The 23,172-nt window shown below is 54.9% G+C and overlaps 1 protein-coding gene across 2 annotated transcripts in view; it reads right to left on the bottom strand.

Moving 5' to 3' along the window:
* Positions 1 to 23,164, bottom strand: part of Shisal1 (shisa like 1) — a 56,054-nt gene extending 32,890 nt beyond the window's left edge. Inside the window, exon 1 of one of the 2 annotated variants that reach the window (XM_005354420.2) lies at positions 23,098 to 23,164. Coding sequence is in view for 1 of the 2 variants with exons in the window: in XM_026782774.1 (XP_026638575.1) it covers positions 18,725 to 18,740 (16 nt within the window). In the remaining variant the exon portion in view is untranslated. Of the gene's footprint in view, positions 1 to 18,724; positions 18,796 to 23,097 lie in introns of those variants that run through there. The other variant, XM_026782774.1, reaches the window with a different exon arrangement.
* Between the last annotated feature and the right edge of the window lie 8 nt (positions 23,165 to 23,172).

Raw genomic sequence — 23,172 nt, 5'->3', positions numbered from 1 at the left:
TAGCCCCTAAGGGCCTGTACCCCCTCCTTCTATTCCCTCTTAAACTGTAAGCTGCTTAATTGCTCTGAGCTTGGCCTCCTGGCCCTGGCCCTGCTGGGAGGAAGAGCAGAGATTAAGGCTTTTGAGAGCACTTAGGAGAGGATTTCCATATGGAAACCCACAGGGTCAGCTCCAAAAAATGGAAAAATGCACTGTGAGGAGAAAGTACCTCTGAGATGCCCACACCCCCTGGGAGGGGGGTGGTCTCACACTACAGACTCAGAGGAGATGGAGAAGCCTCAGATGCCCATCCCCCATCTCTAGCCTGTGGGGCCAGGCTGCCCCCACTGCTGTCTCTGTATTTTAGGAGGGACTGGGGGGAGGGGTTGAATCTAAGAGCTGCTGAGCACCCACCACAACCCACCTCTCAGCTTCTACTCCCAGCAAAGACGCTGAGGTTGTCCTTCAGGCTGGGGTGAGTCCGAGTCCCGCCATCTTGGAGTCACAGATGCACTGCCCCCTCTGGGATGTCTGCCCTTATTTCCACTTGCCCATCCACCTAGACCTGTGGAACCCCATGCTCTCCTGACACCAAGTGTTAATTCACTTACTCCCCTGCTAGGCTCCTCAAATGGACTCAGAGCTCAGTCTACCTTCCCTGGGTTTGGCTCTGAGGACACAGGAGCAAGTCACTGTCCACAGTGCGGGCTGTTCCTCGTGTCTACAGCCGGACTTTTCAGGGCTCACTCCTGGGTTCCTGGACTAGGCCCTGGGCTAGGACCTGACTGCAGGGCCCAAACAGCAGGCTTAGCTTAGGGTTCCCAGGCCCTGAGGGAATCCTGGCCCTACAGGATCTCAGCCTCAGATCCTCAGGCCTCTCTGGGATGGTGGCATGCTGCTGCCCTCAGGGCCGGGCCAGCTGTGTACACTTCCATCTGCGGGCCCAGCAGGTCCTGCCTGTGCTAAGTGACCATGTGGCTGAGTCTGACTGTGAGGCAGCCTGAGATGATCTCACGGACTTAATGATCTTCAGCTCCATGGTCCAACTGAGCACTCGGCCCCCATATGGGTCTGGCCTCAGAGAAGTAAATCAGAACTGAAGGCCCTGGCTGGGAGGGGACATCACACTGTCAGATACTCCCACCTGGGACATGCAGAAAGTGACATCCGCTGGAGAGGGGGCAGGGACTGAAAGAGGCCTTATCTCCCCTCTGCCATGCCTCTGAGGGCTGTGCCACCCCCACTCCCCACCCCCATTGCTGCCTTATGCTGGCTGGGTCTTCACTGAGCATGCTCTGTAAGACACACAGACCAGTTCAGCAAAGAGGAAATGAAGGCTCAGAGAGGTGCAGTGACCTGCCTGACACCTCACACAGTCACTCAGACAGGAGGCAAAGAGCAATCTACCTCCAAATGCCAAAACAGCCAAAACAGTGTGGAGGCCTCTGGAGGCCTCCCAGGGAGCGCATGGCGCCGGCCCATCTGAGGTTTATCCTTGTGTGTTCCAGCACTCTGAAAACCAGTCAGCTGCCTAAGATGGTAGCTCTGCCGCCAACAACAAAACCTCTGAGTAGTCCTAGAGTGATGTGGGACTTCCCTGGCTGAGGGTCCAGGATCACAGTTGGCACGCACCGCCGCGGCCCACCTCCTCCATGGGTCAGCTGGGGACTGCTGCTCTGAGATTTCAGGGTTATTTTTAAACGCCGAATTTGGCGAGGCTGGGAGGGGAGGAAGAAGGGCATGTGAAGAGAAACAGGCCTTGATGAGACGGATGAGACCCCACCGCCAAGAGTGGATCTGTTTTTCCCATCAGCAAGGCTCAGCAGGGCAAGGGCATGGTGAACAAGGGACAGAGGAACAGGAGGGACATACTGGGGGCCTCACCAGTGGCCCATGACCTGGACACTCAGCCACCTCTGGCACTTCCTGCTGCCTATCTTCAGTCCTACTGTGAGCCTGTTGGGTGTGAGCAGGGTGTCCAGATGGCCTAGAGGGTCAGGATCAGCCAGGCTGGGTGACGCCCTCCAGGCCAGTCACTCTGCCTGGGGCTACTTTCTGGCTCTCTGACACCTTTTGTAACCCACCACACCTCTAGTGATTGGGAGAGCCACCTTCAATCTTCTGGGCCCTGGAACAAGGGTTGCTGTGCTGCCCCCAAGACTCTGCCTATAGCATGAAGGCCTTGCACAAGGCTGCAGCCAGTGCCCCAGCCTTTATCTCTCAGCCTCAGCCTGACAACCCAGCTCCCAGGCAGGCATGGTCCACATCCCACGGTACACACCAGACCACTTGCCCACCTTAGAGGTCAAGGCCCTGCTCCCCTCTGGGGCCGTGGCTCTACCTGACCACCCCGAATCACCTGTTGCATAGACTTCTGCCTCCAGGGTCTATGGCTCCCCTGAACCTTTGCAGATGTTGCCTCCCAAATCCGGGGCCACCTTCTCCCACCCCGCAGCTGGGGTCAGAGACTCGATGGGCTGAGTCTACTTGCAACTTTCATTTCAGATTCTCGCCCCTCAAGAAACCCCCCAAAAATGGTGCCCCCCAACCGTCCAGATGCATGGGCAGAGACCGTGGGCCATGCGCTCGTGTGGTTGGCATCCCGTCTTAAGAGTGAAGTGAGGGGGGCTGGAGAAATGGCTCAGAGGTTAAGAGCACTGTCTGCTCTTCCAGAGGACCTGAGTTCAATTCCTAGCAACCACACGGTGGCTCACAACCATCTGTAATGAGATTTGGTGCCCTCTTCTGGTGTGTGGGCATACATGCCAGCAGCACATTGTATGCAAAATAAATAAATAAATATTTTTAAAAAAAAGAGTGAAGTGAGGGGCAAGGGGCCTGTTCCTCTGCAGACAGGAGCCACAAGGACAGTCATTGGCAGGATCCAGTCCCTGGAGCACACTGAGAAGCCAAAAGCTGCGGGGAGGGAGTTCTCCTACGTGTTTTGGGTTCCAAGTGGCCTCAGGTGGAGGCCCAGAGTCTTGCCTGTACTGGAACCACCCATGCCCAGGTGATACTAGGATGTCCATTATCAGATCTGCCTATGTGGCTCAGGACAATGTTACCTTGCTGCCAAAGCAGCCATTGTATCCCATGAACACCTGATGAGCTGCCACAGCAAGTCACACAAAACTGACAGGCAAAGTCCCACGGCCATGGATGAAGGGCCTGGAAGGAATTGGCATTAAACCAGTCATGTGATGAGCTAGTGGTTAAACCTGGGCCCCACTGCTAGTGGTAGTGATGTTAGTGTTAGCATAAATAATTCCACCAGGCCCTTCAGAGTCTCACTCAGAGTCCTGTGGGTAGCATTGCTGTGGCCGGATGGGAGCCATAAACAGAGGACACAGGAGGCAGTTAGCAGGACCCACCTGAGTTGGCACAGAGCCCAGCATCTCCCCCACTCCCCTTGGTTCACCATCCCAGTCTGTGCCAGAGACCATGCGTGTGGGTAGAGGGAACAAAGGGCCAGGAAAGAAGTGTCAAACCTGGGCCCACACTCAGAAACCAGGATGTGAGGCCACAGGGACATGGGCCCCTGCACGCTCAGACACATACATCAAGACAACACATATGTCTGCATGTCTGCTCAGCATATATACAACCCAAGAAACATACACGCACATACACCACAACCCAGAGGCGTGTACACGTATACCCAAGGCCCAATAGCCCCCACAGTCTTGCATAGACAGTGGTCATTCAAGTGCGCAGTGCCTGTTCTCAGCAGTCAGCCTGATGTCAGTTTCCTGAGTTTTGGTTTTTAGGACAATATGTACCAGGAACTTGGGACACGTCACCGTGAGTTTGAAGGTAGATCAAAGCTTGTACCTCTGATCTGTCTGAGGCAGTAGGAGGCATGAGGGTGAGTCTCCTTACTGTGTGAGCCAGAGTGGGGTGGCTGCAGCATGGGTGGGGGAGGAGGCAGGAGAGGTGACCGGCTGCAACCAGGAGGCGTGGTCAGCAGTGGGAGGGGTCGGCCAGCTCCTCACACCCTAGGACAGCTAATATGAGTCCAGCCTTGTCACCCCGTTGAGACCCCGTTGCTTTGGCTCTTTGTCTTTTGGAGCAGTGGGTGTGGCTCACAGTAGGCATCTCCCAAACCCGTGCAGAGCTGGCTGAGTGGAGCCACGGATCTCCTTTTATGAAACCCACAACCCGGAGCTCAGAGAGGCTAACAGTTGTTACAGAGTCGGAGGGTGGCAGACTGCAAGCTGAGCTGAGGCTGCCGAGTCCCAGCTACAGAGGGACTTATCGGATTCGGGGTGCAGGCTCAGTTCTGTGTCAGTACAGGTGGTTTTGAAAGAAAGCCTTGAGAGCCGGGCAGTGATGGTGCACGCCTTTAATCCCAGCACTCGGGAGGCAGAGGCAGGCGGATCTCTGTGAGTTCGAGACCAGCCTGGTCTACAGAGCTAGTTCCAGGACAGGCTCCAAAGCCACAGAGAAACCCTGTCTCGAAAACCAACAAAAAAAAAAAAAAAAAAAAAAAAAAAAAAAAAAGAAAGAAAGAAAACCTTGGCACTAGCTAGGGGAAGCAGGGCAAGCTGCTTTATGCTTTACTGGTCTGTTTCTTGGTGTGTGACAGGGCACTCCTGCCACCCACCTTGTGGAGGGTAATAAGGCTAGACAGGGGCCTGAAGCTGGCGGGGCAGCAGACACAGCTGGCAACGGCTCAGAGCTCATAGGCAGAACTCTTTGCATGCAGCTCCCAAAGGCAATGATTAAGTCCTGAGAGGCTCCATGCACCCTAACGAACGTATGGTATGGCCACACCGATGCCACTTCAGCTCTCCCTGGCTCTGCTGGGCTTTTCCTCAACCCCCATGGCCTTTACTAAGCTGGCTGGTGAATAGCTTCACAGTCTGGACGTCTCCCAGACTTCTAATTCCACCTCTATATTTTGCACACAGTAGGCACTAAATAAGTATCCATTTTTTTTCTCCTCAGAATAGGAGCTCTGCAGACACTCTGGACACTGGCAAAGCTTTAGAAACTTCTAGATTAAAAATAAACAAAAAAAAAATAGAGGTAAACAGAGGCATGGTGAGGATGGCTAGCTCATTGTGCTAGGCCCCCAATTTGGAGCCACCTGAATCTGCAGAAAAGGGTCCCAGCTCCAGGGCTAGTGGGTCAGGCACCAGCTCCGAGCCCCAGTGTGCAGGGTATTATCTTCTTGTCAGGTGAGGGAGGGGAGAAGGCTCTGTACACTGGCGTCTAACCGGGGAAGAATGCAGCTTCCCGCCTCCCTAAGTCCCCACTTCCAGAGAGGAGTTTATCCCCATTTAAGGCTCCCTTCCTTCCTTCCCTCAGCGTCTGCTCCCCACCTCACAGCCAACCAGGCTTTAGAGGGTCCAAGTTCTGAGCCCAACCAGGGCGGCTCCACCTGCCCCTTTCAAGAGCCTCCCCACTCTACACCCATCAACAGTTCCGTGTGTGCGGCTTGCCAGATGTGTGAGGCAGCTCCCCCCCACCCCCGCCCCGCCATCCTGCTTCACAGGGGAGGAAAATAAGGCCTGAAGAAGGGAGGCTGTGTGGGGCTGGCTACCTGTGGCTTTCCAGGCCTGGTGAAGGAGCACGGGGTGGGGGTGGGGCTGCTCTTCCCCACTTTGCCTCAATCTCCATCTGCTCTGGGTAAATGGAAGATCTGGCTGAGATGACCCCCGGCCTTTTCCGTATGGCAGCCTGTGCCTCAGGCCTCCCAGCAACCAGCTGTTAGGAGGAGGGGAACCAGCCTCAGGAACCCCAGGCACAGAAAGAGATGTGACTTAAAGAATGTTCCTTAGAGTGACAGGTGGGAGAAAAGGCAGGCTCACCCACCACCTATCAGAATGTGGTCGGTCTTCCTCAGTGCTGGGGGCCTTCTCAGGGAGAGGAGCAAGGCCCTGTGCTTGTTTCCTATCTGTAATGGGGCAGCCCACACATCCTAAGGGACATGGGAAGGGCTAAGGAGGAGATGAGGCATTGATTGACTGATTCATTCATTCATTCATTCATTCATTCATTCATTCTTTCATTCATCTCCCCATACACTCGATCCTTTATACTGCACATGAGCCTAGCCTGGGAACCACAGGCCTGCAGGGAGCTATACAGGTAGGACTCTTGAGGGCGAAGGGAGGGCCTAGAGTGGCCTGGGTCAAAAGTCCTAGAAGCTGAGGTCTGGTAGGTAAGTAGACCCAAATCAGACCAGAGGAGACCGAGTCTGTGTGAAAGGGCACACTGCCAGCAGCGAGCCCGGCCGTGCCAAGGCCACGAGGCAGGAGGTGGATCTGAACCTGTGGGTGTAGAGTAGGAAGAGGGCGGTGAGGCTGGAATCGCAGGCCAGCAGGGCCTGGTGAATGCTGTGGACACAAGGAGGACACTGCATGCTTCATGAGAGTCAGCCCACAGCGCACAGAGATCCACAGCTCACAGAGATGCCAGCACCTCCTGGGGAGGACAGGACAGGGAGGGTGGAGAGGCTGCCTCATTGAATACCTACTGTGTAGTAGGGGAGGGGCTCAAAAGGAGCCCACTGTCCCCCCACTTCCTCCTAGAGACCTGATCTGTCCCCACTGTGTTCAGCCTAGTAACACTGGGCTGGCCTACTGAGTGAGCATGGAGGAAGAGAAGGGCATTCCTGGACACTGGGTTGGGAAGGGACCCTCAAGGAACAGTGCCTGTGTCCAAAACCAGCTGTCATCAGGGTCAGAGCTCCTAATGCCAGCCAACTTTTTAGAAGCTGAAGAAACAGGAAGGCCTGGATCAGCACCTGGTTCCTTCCCCCACCCTCACCGCTGCCGCCCGCCACATCCTCCCGGTCCATAGAGCAGTGGAGCACACAACTTACCCTGCCCACCTCAGGCCTGTAGCTCTCAGCACACATCAGGCCCGGGTCCCTCACCTAGCTCTCTCTTCCCAGCCACCTTCCACGCTAGGCTCTTGCATAAGGACACAGAGGCACAGAGAGGGTCAGCACTAGCCCAAAGTCACACAGCAAGGGGTGGCAGATTTAGAACATGGACAGGTCATGAGCCAGCTGTCTGTGCATCCCCAGGGAGCTTCTGCCTGGCCCCGGTCATCTTTACTTTTTCCTGGAAACTTTCACAAGACATCCTCTATTTTCAGAGTTCTGTGAGGCGGGACCAGAGACACCTGCACATACTGCAATCCCTCTGCAGCTGCTTTCCTCTTTCCTGGCTCTCAGTAGCCATCAGCCCTAAACCCATGGAGGGCGAGAAGCTGGGTCGGGCCTTGTATAGGCAAAAGAGGCTTCCAGCCCACCAGCTGGCCAGCCCTCCACCCCACCCACCCTGTGTTTGCTGAAAGGAGTCTGGCTGCTCCTGGGGCTGCAGAAGTTAGGAACATGTCACCAGTGAGCCCCCTCCACCCAGACTCTGGGTTCACTGTCCCAGGGGGCCCTTTCAGCACCCAGTGAGAGTCCCAGTTCTCAGATGAGCAGACCAAGACAATCCTGCGAAATGTCCCGGCTGTGGCAGGATTCTGGGGGCCTTTTGCCTGGGGGCTCAGCACACAAATGAACCCACTGAGTCTTGACTGGGAGGAGGCTGTGGAAGGCAGGGAGTCACTGTGAGGACCTCTCCTGTGCCCTCCTTGCCCTGAGGTGTGCAGGACATAACAAGCTCCGGCATCAGCAAGAAGGGCATACATATCTCAGGAACCCGGAGAGGTGGCAGGTAGCTGGTCACCACTGGCTAACTCCATACCAGCTTGGCCAAATTCCTGTCCTGATTTCAAGATGGCTGACATCATACCCTGCTTTTCAACCCATTGCCCATTAGAGGTCATGTCCTGCTAGTCCCTGGAACACTCAGCTTATCCCCAGCTCAGGTCTGCAGTTCTCAGCACACAGCAGGTCCTGGTCTCTCATATAACTCTCTCTTCCCAGCCATCTTTCAAGGCTCTTGTTAAAAGGACACGAAGGCACAGAGAGGGTCAGCACTAACCCAAAGTCACACAGCAAGGCATGAAAGAGCTAGGACATGGGCAGACCCAAAGGGCTTCTGTGGGGGTCTCTCTGCAGGGAGAGCCACCCTTCCCTGCTCTTTGAGATACTTCAGGCTGGACACAACCCCGGACCCTGCACCCCAATTTCCACATCAACCCTGTTCCTGGCTGCCCCACCTCACAACACCTCCCACACCAGATCTGTGTGGCTCAGCCCTCCCTGCCTGCCTTGGGCTGGCATCCCTACAGCAGCCTGCACTTCAGCTTCTGGGTGGCATTAAGAGCCTGGCCATAAAGGAGGCCAGCTCCCCGAGTCCCCGCCCGCTGCCCCTGGAATCTACCCTCCCGAGCCAGGCCAGAGATAAACCTTTTTTATCCTTCTTGGCAGGCAGCATACATGGGTTTGTGTGCCCTTATCTAGCCATAATCCAGATGGACCGTGGCAGCCCAGAGTCTGGGTACCATGCAGGGCACATGTCACGTGACCGCCTTGTGGTACGGGCTGGGAGGTTACGTCATCCTTGAGGTTTGGGGTGCTATGGTGATCCTTGGTGTACAAGTGAGGGCACAGGGTGGGAATAATGTGCACAGGTTACCCTGTGACAAAGCTGACACACAAACCGAGGTAGCTGACAGGGAGCAGGAAGGGCTCTAAACTGGAAGTCTGAACGCGGATTCAAGTCTCAGCTCTGACACTTCTTATCCATGAGTCGCTTTGCCTTTCTGAACTTGGGCCACCTGGCTACTTTTGTCACTGCCCTCCTGAGGGTCAATCGTGGTACAAAGTTGGTACCACCTAGGGTCTTCTCCCCAGTCCCTTTGGCAGAAGCAGAGCTACACGGAAACCAGCCGCATACCAGGCGAGCAAAGAGCACCAGGAGGGGTCTGTCAGGGAGGCTCACTGGAGCACATCTTGGGTCCTTCTCCTCCACCCACCCAGATACCATGTCTAAGGAGTGTGGCTTACACCCCCTTCTAAGCCAAGCAGTGAGAGACCCAAGGGCATCAAGTTCTAGAATGGGCTCCCAGTGGCACTGTTTATGAGAGAGGCCTGGAAATCGTCCAAAGGGAAAAAGATGAAAAACGTTGCCGCGAGATGGCCAAATGCCGGAGCTTCCTCGGCTGTCAAAAAAGGAACGGTCACATCAGACATCCCAGGCCACCCTAGCCATGCAAAGCCAAGGAAGATGCTTATGTTTCCAAGATTGAATTCAGATCGACACTCTGTACAAGGCTGAAGAGAGCTTTAAAATGTGTACCTACTGGATGGATCAAAATGCATCCAGATTTGGCAAGGCTCACGGGGGAGAATGGGAGATGCTATAGCGACCCACAGGAACCAGCACCTGGCCCTGGTGAAGACAGACAGACAGACAGGAATATTTACTACATCACTGACGAACAACAAACAGGCAACTATTGAAAGCACCACATGGAGGTAGATGGAGAGAGCTGGAATCCAGGGGCATGGTCTAGGTCCCTCAAATAAAATATAGAGCAATATAGAAAAGTCCTATATAAAAGACAAGATGGGGGCCAGGGAGAAGGCTCAGTGGGAAAAGTGCTTTGTCACACAGGCATGAGGTCCTGATTCTGGGTCCCCAGCGCCCATGTTAAAAGGCCAAGAGCAGTCATGGGTGCCTGTCATCCCAACACTGAGGAGACATGGGTGGACCCCTGGAGCTCACAGGCCAGGGCAGCTGCATTGGTGAGCACTAGGTTGAGTTAGTGAGTGACCCTGTCTCAAATCACAAGAGGGAAAAGCAGTTGAGGAAGATTTAAAAGATACCAATGTTAAACTCTGACCCACACACACAGGCACACACTTAAAAATAAAATATACCTATGTCTCAAGAGTGACAGGCAAGCCCATGCCTGCAGAGAGATGAGGCACACAGGGAACCGTGCAATCCAGCTGGGGTTGTGTTTCCTGGAGTCCAGGCTCTGACCCCAGGAGGGACTTGACCCCCCATCCCAGGATCCCTAGGATTCTTCACATGAGCCCCAGAACTCTATCCCTTGGGAGACTTGATCACAGACTCCATGCCTCAGTTCCTTCATCTGTCAACTGGGACCAGCGGTCACAGATGTCCTCATAGCTCAGTGCTTTGGTCTAACCTGGGGAATTCCACTCTCAGAACTCAGGTTACCTCCGACCCAGCCCCACCGCATGGCTAAGGAACACCTGGCCTCTTAGGGGGAATAGTTCCTCCCGGTCCTGGGTGCTGTGCTTTGGTCTCCTTATTGCTGTCCCCCTCTCCGCGGCCCCAGAAGTCACAGACAGAGTGGGCAAACACCTGGGCAGATACTAGGAGCAGAAATCTGGTTCTGCAGATGGCGGGAGAGGGGGAAAAAAGAACAGCTTCCTTTGGGTCTCCAGAGGATCACATGGCCACAGTCCAAGGGGGATCAAGCAGATTATTCTAGGACCTGCCTGAAGGGAACACTATTCCGGCAGAGGCCTTTGTTTTGGATTCAGAATGGGAAGAGTTAAGTATTAGTCAGGCCAACTAGCTGGGTGATTCTGGGGCGAGGGAAGTATGCCAAGGGTGACAATAAGCATGGTCTCCCAGTGTGGGACCTTGGGCAAATCAGGAGCCTCTCCCAGCCTCTGTGTTCCCATCTGTCTAATGGGATGATATTCAGGTCCCACAGTTTAATGTCCATACACTTAAGGGTTTTATTTCCTTCTTGGGGCTATTGGAAGGTAGTGGTCAGTTCTCACTGACCCTAGTGAGAAGTCCTCCAGCCGCTGGGGGCATGCTTGAAGGGGGAGCTGGGTGCATGCTTGAAGGGGGAACTGGGGCAGGCTTGAAGGGAGGGCTGGGGCAGGCTTGAAGGGGGTGCTGAGGCCCCAGCCCCTTTCCTTCCCCTGACTGCCTTTTGTACCTAATGAGGAGATAAAAGAGTTCACTCTACATCCCTACCGCAATGCTCTGCCTTACTAGAGGCTCAGAGCAATAGGGCCAACTGACCATGGGCTAGCTGTTCAAACGAAGAGCCAAAATAATCTTTTCTTGGTTTAAGCTGATTGTCTCAGGTGTTTTGTTGCAGTGCAGAGAGAAGATCCCCAGACACAGCCTGGGTGTGACTGTTGCAGATGACTGTGGCAGGTTAGGAAGGCAGAGTCGCTGTTCCAAGACAGAGCTAGGTAAGGGCAGATGCTTTGTTCAATAAAGCTTTATTAGCACCAACCATCAACCCAAGTCTGCAAGCAAGCCCTCAGGCCACCCCTCTCCGGGGAGCTGATTGGAACTGCAGGCTCTGGGTTACCTCACTCCTGCCTGGGAGCCTGGCTGCTTGCTAACAGCTCAGGTGTCTGCAGGGTTGAGCTGTCCCAAACTGGGTACCCTTGGGAGACCGTGTTGAATCGAGGGAGTGAGAAGAAGGGAGTGTGCGAAGGGATGGCAGTGCCAACTATAACAAACCAAGTCACCAAGGAGGCCAATTGACAGCGGCTGCTGTTCCAACCAGAAGCTTGTCATCTGTGATCAAATGAAGTTGCCTCTAGGCCAATCAACTTCAAATTTATGCAAATAGGACCACCACGGAGATGGCAGAGTACCCTCTCCCTGACAGTCACAGTCAGCCTCTCAGGCAGCCTGGAGGATGTGGCCACTCACACATCTGTCGCCAACTTGGTCCATGACTGGGACTAATGAGCCCCCACTCCCCATAATTGGCGCTAAAGCTGCCATTGTGAGCCAGGCAAGGCTTGGATGTTCCTCCCAACAGTGGCAATGGCACCAAGGATGACCTGTGACCTGGCTACCGGCCTCAGTAGGCCAGGCCTACCTGTTCTCATTGGCTGTCACCCAGGATGTCTCCTCAGAGGCATGGCTGGACATGGATAGGACCAAGCACTTCTAAAGACTGCAAGGAGTGAGTGGCTCTTGATCCCCTGGTGAGCACACCTAAGCAGGCAAGTTTCTCCCTGCTGACTTGCAATCTTGAGGCCCCTGCCACTCCAAATATGTCAAGCCCCAAATCAGAATCTCTCAGCAGTCAGATCCCCAAACTCCTCTATCTTGGATGTCACCTCCCTAACTTGCCTTTCACCCCAGAGCAAATCACTGTGCTGAAGGGAATGGGGGTGTAGAGAAGGTCAAAGGACACCCCACCCCAAACCAGACACCAGCTAAGACACAGTGTCCTGCCTGAGTTGACCACATGGGGCCCTCACTCCTTACACATGCCTGTGGTCATGGGGTCACAGCGTCCCTCAGAAGCAGACCAAACCTCTGATCATCTCGCCTGGCAGTGGAGATACCTGACTTCCAAAGGCTTTGTGCCTCCTCCCAGGTCGGACCCCAGGGCTCCTGACCCAGGGGTTCCCTCTTTTGGTTATCCTCAGAGCAGACAGAGAGAGAGAGAGAAAGAGAGAGAGAGAGAGAGACAGAGAGAGAATCACTTCCTACCTCCTCTTTACTGTTCTCAGTCCCTACCCCCTGCCCAAAGGGAGACTAGAGATTTGACCACATTGGAACAAGACTGGACTCTCAGTGCTACTGTCTGTGGGTACCTGACATGCCCCTCTAGCCACTGCCAAGAGGGTGATGATGGAGGGACTGCCCACCAACCCCCCCAGCTGGGGGCACTCACTGGGGAACTTGCTTTGCGGATGTAGGGGGCTAACCATAGTGGAACTTAGCAGTTGTACCTGTTAGTTTTTCATCAACTCCACACAAGCTGAAGTTATCTGAGAACATCAACGGGGCAAAGGCCTCCATCAGACTGGCCTGCGGGCGTGTGTGCTACATTTTCTTGAATGGTGATCAATGTGGGAGGGACCAGTTCACTGTGAGTGGTACCATCCATGGACAGGTGGTCCTGGGTCCTCTAAGAAAGCTGGGTGAGCTAGCCTTGAGGAGTAAGCCAACAAACAGCACTCCTCCAGGGCCTCTGCTTCAGCTCCTGTTTCCGGGTTCCTGCCTTGACTTCCTGCTCTGACCTCTATCAGTGGAGGATGTGGAGGAGGAGTGACCTGTCAGTCGTGGAGGTGGTGTCGGAGGAGGTGGAAGTGAAGGAGGTGGAGGAGGAGGAGGGAGGAGGAGAAGGGGGAGAAGGTGGTGAAGGAGGTTGAGAAAGAAGGTAGAGGAGGGGGGGAGGAGGTGGTGGAGAACATGGAGGTGGAGGAGTGTGACCCAGGGTGTGGGAATCAAACCCAGCACTTCTTCATATTGGTTTAGCTCAGTCTTTTATCACACAACAGAAGCAAACTAGAACAAGCATTCACTTCGGGAGCCCACCCTGGGTGGGGACCTGGGGGGCAGAGCCCCATCACACATTCTCAGAGGCACCATGTCCCCCGGCCCACCCTAGCAGACTTGACTTTTTCCAACTGGAAGGTGTCTGGTTATGGAGACGAAATTGCCGTGTCCTTGTGACCTCAGTTGATGTCTGGATAAACAGTGTTCCGGGGGTCTAATTAGCACCACTTTGGGGGACTGTGGGCTCAGAACTTTCTTCCACTGGGGAGGTAACATCAGAGGCTGTTGTGGAAGAGCTTGGTTTGCAAAAACCCAAGGAGACGCAGCAACAGGGAGGAACTGGGTGGGTGGGTGGGTGGGTGCCTACAGAGGGCGGCCACAGCTACAGCCACTGAAGACAAAGTAGGCCAATCTGGGAGAGAGGACCCTGCATACATGATCTACCCTTAAATTAGGGAGCCCACTCTGGTCCAACATGGGAAGCTTGAGGATGAATCTTTGACCTTAGAGCTGTTCCTCTCCCTGCCTGTCCTCTGAGGCATAGTCACTGGCAGGGGACATGCACCTTGTGGCAGGTCACATGCGGCAGATGGGAACTGGAGCCGTCTCAGACTTCCTGCCCCCGTCTGTCTCTACACTGCCTCCAGCCGATCCAGCCCCATCCATGCGGCTCCTGTGCGGCTCAGGGTGGGTACTCAAGATGCTTGGGATTCAGGAGTCGCCTTGTGCTCTGACATTGATCTCATTGTCACCTGGGGACTGGAATCCACAGAGTAGGAGCCGAAATAGAGGGTGATCTGCTTCCCGCGGTGGAACCAGACAGGAAAGACTGCACCAAGCACCTACTGTACACCAAGCTCCACAAACCTCAGCAGCTTAAATATTCAAAAGAGGAGAGGCCTCTGCTCTGAGTTTGCAGAACAGAAAACTAAACCCAGAGAGATAATCTGCCTGCCTAAGATCACACAGCAGCCGCACACTTGGGACTTAGACTGAGCTTCTCTGGTCTCCGCAGCCCAGAACGTTTCTGAGCCTTGGCTCTTGGCTTTGGATTTCAGGGAGAAAATCCAGGTTTAGGGGGAAAAAGCTGCCAGTCCCTGAACCAACCAGCCTCTCATACCTGTGACCAAAGAAAGAGCAGGGACATTTGAGCCATCGGCCTTCCCATTGCCCAGAGGTGCCTATAGACACCTGCAGACATCAGCTCCCTACAGTCCCTCACACTCCCATAGGGGGCCACTCAGGCCCCCAGGGAAGTGTCAGCTTTCTGGCCTGGTCCCTCTCTGACTCTGCCCTAACTCTGTATTCAATTATTTAAATTTAAATTTAAAATAATTAGCTTGTGGCTCAGGTTCCAGCTGCAGGGTAAAGAAGAGTGAGAAACTCTGCACGCCTGGGAAAGAAGGGGCTCACCGACATGGAGGCTCCAAACCTTCCAGGGGTACTCCTGACCCCAGGGACAAGGCTATGGAGACCGATCAGGCTTCAGTGCCACCCGCACCGAGAGCAGTGTGACCAGGAGTGAACACGTAAGTCAAAGCCTCATTTTTGTTGCTTCTTGCCTCCCCTTGTCCTTCCACTTACCGTTCTGATTAGAACTGTTTACTGGACAGCTGCTACATATGCCTTCATCCCAGGGCCTGGGGAAACATGCCAGACCAGTCTTGGGGACATGTGCCATCCTGGGTCCCCAGAGTGCAGGGTCTTGGCCCAGTGCTTTTTCTGAGAGCCTCCCACCACCCACAAGGTGCCTGGGGAAACACAGAGACCACCATGCTGTCTCTGCGACCTCTGCCAATGTTGACTCTCCGAGGCTGAAGCAGGGTGATGCCGTCCAGCAAGCCCCCAGGTGTCCAGCTGGTAGTGGGTGTAGAGGAGGCGGCCGTGGGCAGGGAGGGCATGAGTGGACTGGAGGGAGTGGGGAGGCCTGGCTAGCCTTGGCCAGGTTACAAATAAACTCCAGCCCAGCCGCTTCCCAGCCGCGCGGAGAAAGAGAAAATAGCTTTCACACTGTATTTGCTGATTTTTTTTTTCACTCTGCTGCTTCTAAATCGATCCCGAACAGATTGTCCGATTGTTTGGATTTCAGGAGAGAAGTCGCGCGCCTCGGGCTGGTCTTTCTCCTGGTGACATTCTCCCCTTCTCTTTTAGCCAGGGTTTAGATGGACAGCGAAGGCTGTCCTGGGCTCATCCTGGGACCTGCCGGTGACAGGTGAGGGACTGGCTCCAGAAGGAAGGGTTCTGCGCTCCACAGCGGCATCCCTGACTAGGGATCCAGAATGACATGATGTCCTTGGTGGAATAGCTCTGCTTCCCTGGGACCATGGAGCCCCCCTTCCCACTCCCTTGTCCAGGAGAGTACTCTAGCCGTCTAAGTTAGTCCCAGCTATCAAAGAACTACATCGGCTCTGTGATCCCGTGGCCCATAGCAGGCAGGGTAACTACATGCCCTTTCGGGGGGCTCATAAGACCATATTGCACAGAGGCCTGGGTCACCTGTCCTGCTAGGGTGAGTTGATTAGTAATGTCTGCCTTGGGCACAGCAGTGGGTGGTGGTGACATTCATTCCACTTACTGTCATTTTAAGTCTATGCGGTGAAATGAGAACTCCAAGCTGATCTGAGTGGGCCGGGTAGGGAGTTTAACTTCCACGCAGCTCTCCATGAATGCTTTGGGACAGACAGGCTACAACGTGGGGAGTGTCTCAGACTCATTCTTCAGGGCTCCAATGTTGCCCTTTCGCCGCTCTATCCCCTCCAGCACCTGTGTTGTAACCTCCTCCAGGCAGGCCTCCTTGATGCCCCCACCCCTGCCAGATAGAATTGCTCCTCATCTGTCATTCCCAATATCTGTGCATCTCCTCCCAAAGTGGTCACGCCCCAGGGCACAGAAGGTGACTGTCTCAGCTCTACTAGAGGCTCTGACCCTGCTGGGTAAGTACTAGAGGTCAGACACATGGGACAACTGATTCTCTCAATCTTGCTTCCCTGGGTTGCTTCCAGCCATGGAAGCCAGGCTTCTTGCCCTTCCTCGCTCATCGCATGCCCTAGATGAAGCAAGACCACCCAAAGAAGGGTTCTGCACCGCTCCTACAGGCCATCCCTTCCCCAGGCTGGCTACGTTTTCTTGTCCCAGGCATTTAGGTTACAAACGGGAGGTGAGGAAAGAACCATGAGCCCTCAGTCACCTGATGTGGACCCACTTTACAAAGAAGGAAACTGAGGTAGAGAGGGGAAAGGGTACCAGGTGAGGCTGCCATGCTGAGGATGTGGCCAAGACAGAGACCATCCTCCCTTCCTTCATCTGCTGACCAAGGAAGGCATTCTCCTAACTCAGAGCTGGCTGGGCTCTGGTGAGTCATGCGTTACGAAGACCCTCTGCTGGGACTGGTCATGAACCTGAAAGCAGGTTCTGTAGCCGAATGGAGCTGTGGTCAGAAGGTAGAGGGTGTCTCCAAGTCACTGGGGCTCCAGGGGAGCTGGCAAAGTTGCCCAGCTCTGGGGCTGCTTTTCAGCACCTCTGGCTTTTGTTATCCCTTCGCTGTTCTGCGCCCTGGGCTCTTTGCAAGAACCGGCACCGAGGACTGGGTGGCACGCGCTGCTGTGCCATGTTGCTCCTGCGCTCCAAACCCTCCACCACTGCAGCTTGTACCCCGGGCCCCTTCTCTGATTTTGTTCCCCTTTCAAGCACACTGTCACTGCACCCAGGGTTCTGAGCAATGACTGCACAAGGGTGGCCTCTTGCATGATGGGGAGGAAGAGTCAGAGACACTCCGGGGAGACCGGAAGTTCAGGGTGAAGAATTTGGCTCTGCCGAGCTGCAGGACTAAACGCTGGGATATCAAGGAGCCTGGGCCCCAGGTTAGGCCACCAACCCCTTCAAAAAATAGTGGCAGGGAGAGAGACAGGAGGGTGCCGCCTCTGGATCAGCCTTTCCCTGGGCTGCCCTGATATGAGGCTGTGGTGCTTCTTCTACCGTGATTAATTAATTAATCAATTCATTCATCCATCCATCCATCCATCCACTCACTCATTCACTTGGCCATCTCTCTCTTCAGTTAGAGCAAACCTGTCCAACATGCTAGGCCTGGGTGGGGGTAAGAGGCCTCCACACCGAGTAGAGAAGGCTAGCCCTGCCCTGGCCTCTGTGGTATCTGTGGCATCCTATGACAGCGTGTACTGAGCATTTTCTATGTACCAGTCTCGCTTAAACCCCATAGCACCTCTGCGATGAGGAAACTGAGGGTCAGAGAGAAGTCAGAGCTGGGGTGGGGCAAAGGAGCCATCGATGGAACTGGTGGGGTTCTCAGAACGCTACAGTTCCTGCCCCCGTCCTCTCTGCACTCATGCAAAGATACCTGACATTACTATCCTGGGGCTCAGAAGGATGCACAAGGCCCCTGGCTGGCTGACAGGAGTGGGGTGAAAGTGCCGGTCCATCACTGCCTCCTCACCCCCTGTTCAGCAGTTGCCATGGTGCTGGGGCATTGGACTTCAGCATCCTTTCCTGACATAACAATGACAACTACCATTGTGGTTACCCCTGCTGCAGGGGCCGGGGGCACCATGGACTTGCTTATCTTGCGTCTCCTCAGTGCTGAGGAAGCAATGGCAACAGAATAGGAGTTTACATCACAGAGTATAGCCTCTGAGAGAACTGGCTGGGCACTGAAGGCAGCACCAAATGCATTCCAAAGAGCCACCCATTTTGCAGGTGGGGAAACTGAGGCTGCAGGGCTGCATAACTTACCCAGGGTCTTCCAGTGAGCAGCATGCAGAAGACAGACTTGTCCAGAATGGAGCCCAGGATTGCCTCCATGACTCCCAGGACTCGTTGCCTTGGTGACGGGCCCCAGCACAGCAGCTGGGCTCAGTCCCAAAAGGGCTCCAATTCCAGGCAGTTACACCCAGCAATGCCACATCCTGGGCCTGCTCCCAGAAGCCCGAACTATCTAAACATCACAGTGGCACAAACAAGGTGATGGGGGCTGCGGGCTTCCTGCTGTGCCGACAGACAGTGATGATACCACCCTGTGTGCAGACCCACAAAGCCTGTTCCAGGTGTGCAGAGCGTGGGACTCAGAGCACAGGTGGGCTTGGACAGGCCCAGACCCCACATCCCTAAGTCCAGTCCCTACCACAGCCCAGGGCTTCAGAGGCAGTGTCTGAATCTCTTCAGTTTAGTGCTGAGTTTCAATAACAGCCTTCACGCTGCTCCCCACCCTCACGGAGCCCACTCAGTCCAGGGTCACGCCACATCTGTCTGCAACTGGCCACCATCCTTCCTGCTCTCAGGGTTCAGCACTCCTGAGAGAATCAGAAACCTGCTTCAGGCCATCTAAGGGTGACAGGTGACAACGGGCACAGAGGGCTAGGAGACAAACATATGTCAGGCTAGATTGTAACAAAGGAAAAATGTATTCAAGCCTGAAGATGTCACTCTGGGGCCAGGCTTCTATGGGACATAGAACATCCCTTTCAAGAAACGTCGTCTGCCTCCTCTGCTGGGCATCACTCCTGCACGCCCTTCAAGACACACTCCAGCTGATGCTCCCCTTTTCAACAGCCCTCCCTGCCCCTCTCAGGTACCTCTGTATTCCTGCATCCAGTCTGCGCAGCACAGCAGGGCAAGTGGGTCAGATTCTCTCTGCCGCTCTGAGCCTGGCTTGCAAGGTGCTCTGGGAGTTGGGAGTGAATGAACGCTAACTACGCTGGTTCTCAGCTGGATTCCAGCTGCAGGTTCCCAGCAAGCCTCCGTGAAGCCGGCCCCACTGCTGCTGAAGCACGCGCGGACGGAAAGCTGGAAGGGATCTGCCTTTAATTTGTGCTGATGTCTGAGAAAGTGACATTTTATCACGAGCCCCTCACACATCCAGGAGCTCCAAGACCTGGCACGGGAGTTGAACTTTCCCAGCCCTGCATCCCGATGCAAGGCTCTCAGCCAGAGCAGCTATGTCCCTCCTCCAGCTTTCCCTCTGCTTGTTCCTAAGAGGCCGCCAGGCAGGAATAAGCAGATTACGGAGCTGGCTTTTAAAAGACCACGATTGCTCTTGTTTTCCAGGGAAGTGTGAACAACAAAAAAAAAATATATTTTTCTCTCTCTCCCAGGGTTCACAGAACTTAATTCACTGTTAAATGGGTGTCATTTGGGATGTGCAAAGATGGTTTCTCTATTCTCCAAGGTGTGTGTACCATATCTTCTGGCTCAGCTGTGCAGACATGAGGGGGTGATGATCAGAGCCCCATAAGTGGGTAAGAGCAGAATGCTGGGCACATGTGGACCTGTGTCCCTATTCATTGAAGCTAACTTTGAAAATAAATACAAATGGACGAGTGTTCACATGACCAGGGAAGGGATTCCAGAGGGGGCTCTCAAGAATTGGCTCGGGGGGGGGGGCGGAGTAGAGAAAGTCCATCTTTTAAGGCATTTGCACCCCTACTCCCAGGTCAATGTCCCCAGTACTTTCCAAGGCAAGGTACTCTCAACATGCCAGGGACAAGCTAAGTCAAGATACCCAGAGAAGGACACTGATTACCCTCAAAGAGAGGGAGTGGACTGAGAGATGTTGTCTATGGGGGCAACATCAGCAGGACCAGGGCAGCTGGGACAGCCAAGGCCCAGATGGTGATGGCCTGTTCAGACAACCCAGGATGAATGAGGACTTGGCCCTGGTTGTAACAAGATGGGGCTTCCTAGGGGTCAGTCTGAGCAGGCCTGAGAATGCCTGTCACCTTCCCAGCGGAGGGGTGTCATCTAAAAGTAGCCACACCAAGGAGCCCTGGAATGTGATGGGATGGCTGGAAGGAGGGAAGGGCAGGATCACGGAGAAGAAAGAGACAGGCCTAAAGAGCAGCACTATAGGCAGGGGGCACACCGCACAAGGAGAACCTTCTAATGCTGCCAAGCTTCTCAAAACCACGGCATAGGACAGGGGCTGGGAAATAAGGCCCCACATTGCTTAGGGATTGCCATAGCAATGGAGGATACATTAACAGAGGTGGAACACCTCCAGGAAGGAGCCCTATTCTGAGACCATCACAAGGAAAGCTAATAGAGCAATATTGGTGAGCAGACTCCCAGTGGTCACTACACCGCCTGCAGAGCCAACTCCTTCCTCTCACCAGGGTCAAAGGCTGGGTTCCAGGCAATGTGGCCTGGTCCTTAGTAGCAGGGTGCTAACTGGACTCTGATTAACAGCCTTTCCACTCCAGGTCCCCCATTTGCACAGAAGAATGGGCAAACGTACCCACGGGAGCTTGTGTGAGAGTCCATAAGACACTCGTACAAAACTGGGCATTGCTCCGAACAATGGTCCTCCCTGTCGCCGCCTGCCTCACGGAATCCCATCACTGCAGGCACAGCTTAGAGTCTGTGTCAGCGAAGTCCCTTCCTGCAGGCACAGGCAGCTGACACAGCCAAGCCTGGAGTCCACCTGCCACCTTCTCCCAGAAGCCAGGCCCCAGGCATCAGGCATCTGGGGAAGGGCCAGCAAGGGCTGCATTTGTGTTAGAGGGGCACGTTCCTTCCTCAGCCCACCTCTCTGCAGGGCTGCCCTCTGAAAGCCTTGAGACCTAGAAGCTTTGTTCCTCACTGATCCCTGCCCCCACTCATCCCTATCTCTATTCTCAGGCTGAAGCTAGGGGTGTCTCTCCTCCTCTGTCCTCCCTATCCTACAGTGTGCCCCGCAGTCCTCGCTGATTAAGGAAGGCCTTTCCCCTCCCCACCGTTCTCAAGTTTGCTTGTGGAGAGTTCATCTTTCTCCCGCTAGCTGACCTAGGGCTTCCTCAACCCTCCCCTCTCCTGTGTGCCCACCTCTTGTGCCCCACTGTCAAATGGCTCATCAGGGACTCTCCTCAGCTGCTTCCTCCAGAGCCCTCAAGAGCGAGGCCCAGGCATGGGGCCACCGACGATGAAGGGCAGCAAGAGAACAGATGGACAGCAGGTGAGCAGGGAGTGGCCCTCAGCTGCCTTCCTTTTGGACAGGTCCCAAACGCTTTCTTTTCTCAGGCCTCTGTAAAGGGCTGAGCAAGCAGAATTGCCCTCACACCCAGCCATGCCCCTTCTTCCAGCCCAGCTGCCCCAACAAGCCTGGATGGCCCAGGACAGCAGGATCGCTGCTATCAGAAGTATTCTCCCTCCCTCCCTCCTATTCTCCCTCCCTCCCTCCTATTCTCCCTCCCTCCCTCCTATTCTCCCTCCCTCCCTCCCTCCCTCCTTCCCTCCCATCTATCAGTTCTATGGCTGCCCTGAGAGAGGCCTGAGTGAGGCAGGAACCCAGAGTGCCTGTGAGGTTAACACTACCACCCCACCCCCACTCCACCCCATACACCCTGGCTGGCGGGCAGCTCCCCCCTGTTAATCCCAGCCCTCTCGAGGCTGAAGAAGAAAGATTGCAATGAATTCGAAGCCATCCTAAGCTACAGCATGAGCTCCAGGCCATCCTGGGCTACACCGTGAAATCATGGTTCAACAAAACAAAAACCAAGCTAAAACAAAATTAAAAAGACCCTGATTGGATGCGTTTGGCTTAGCTTGAGCGGGGAGGTTCATTGGCTGCTCGGCAGCAAAACTTTCTGGCTAGCTCTTTTCCATAATCTCCCTCCACCAGGGCAGGCCTAGCAAACAGCCCGGTGTGGAGGGAAGAAAGATTTCCCTACGGAGGTCTCAGCACTGTGGGGAGACCTTAGTTCTGGGAAGCCCTGACCAACTTGGGTTGATACCAAAGTCTGGCTTCAGAGTGTGGTTCCAACGAACATTTTAATCAGCCCCCACAGCGGACAGTAGACACTTTCAAAGGTTCCTAAGCACCTTTAGGCAATTGGAATCAAGCAAGAGAACAAAGAGGGATCTAGGGGGCAAAGTTCTGGGTTGTCTGGCTCTGGGTGGAGCCCAACTTGCAGGATCGCCCACAATATTTAGAATCGTAGAGTGTCAGTGACCTGAGGCATCTTAGACAGTATCGGGGAAACAGGTTCAAAGACCGGCCTGGGGCACATAGCATCGCTATTCACAGGAACTTCACCAGGCTTGCTTTCTTGGTGGTTCCAGCAACTGCTGCAGATGGGAACCACTCCCCTTCTATCTTACAGATGAGGAAGAGATGGTCTCAGAGGAGTTGAGAGCCAGGCTCAAGGTCACACAGCCTCAAGAGAGGTCCCTGGAGTTTCCCACGCAAGGCATTTTTTTCTTCCTATGCTGGGCCGGGGTTCCCGGGCAGGAGCACCCACTAAACCCAGGTTACCAGAAAATAGAAAAGTCTGGGGGGAGGGATTCTTACATATAAATGCTCTCGGGACACATTATATAACTATGGTTCCCCATCCCTCCATGGCCCCAGGGGTCTGGCTGGGGCAGTAAGCACCCACTTTGGCACCCACCCGGGGACCCTAGCCTGAGGGACCCCGACAAGAATCGGACTCCGCTTGGCCCATCAGGCAGTCGGCGCTGCTCCTTCCAAGGAGAGCAGTTGGAGGCGCCAGGATGCGCTGCGCCCTTCCTTTCTTTTTCCCTCTGGCTGGATAAGAAATACTAATACTAATAATGATAATAATAATTAGAATAAATAGAACCCAAATACGCTGGGGTCTCGTTGCTATGACAACGGCTGGTGCTAATGAGCTTTTCGGAGGCCGCTGCCGGACCACCAAGCCCAGGGATTACTATCGATCCGGCCCTGGGAGGCGGCGGCAGCTCAGTCTGGGGGTCCCTAGTGTCGCCAAGAAGGGACCCCTGGCAACCAAGCGGCTTCCAGCGCGGTTCCATATCCCTGCCCCACGCGCACTGGGTCCCCAGCCGTCCGCGCTCCTCGGCGACTCCCAGCCCGGCCCCGCTGCGGTCTGGGATGGTTGCCCGGATCCGGCGACCACCACTTCGCCCCGCCCCGGCTCCCCTGATCCCCTGACACGGTCTCGCCCGCTCCCCGCAGCCGCGCGTGGACCCCGCAACCCCGCGCCCAGCTCACCTCGTGCCCGCGCCGGTCGCTCCTTGCTATGCAGCCGGGAGCCGGCGCCCGCGGGAGCCGCCTGCAGGGGCGCGG

Source organism: Microtus ochrogaster, chromosome 15 (assembly GCF_000317375.1).
Source record: "Microtus ochrogaster isolate Prairie Vole_2 chromosome 15, MicOch1.0, whole genome shotgun sequence".
NCBI lineage: Eukaryota > Metazoa > Chordata > Mammalia > Rodentia > Cricetidae > Microtus > Microtus ochrogaster.
Note: the sequence above shows the minus strand (reverse complement) of the source record. Positions and strands in the feature narration are given on the sequence as shown.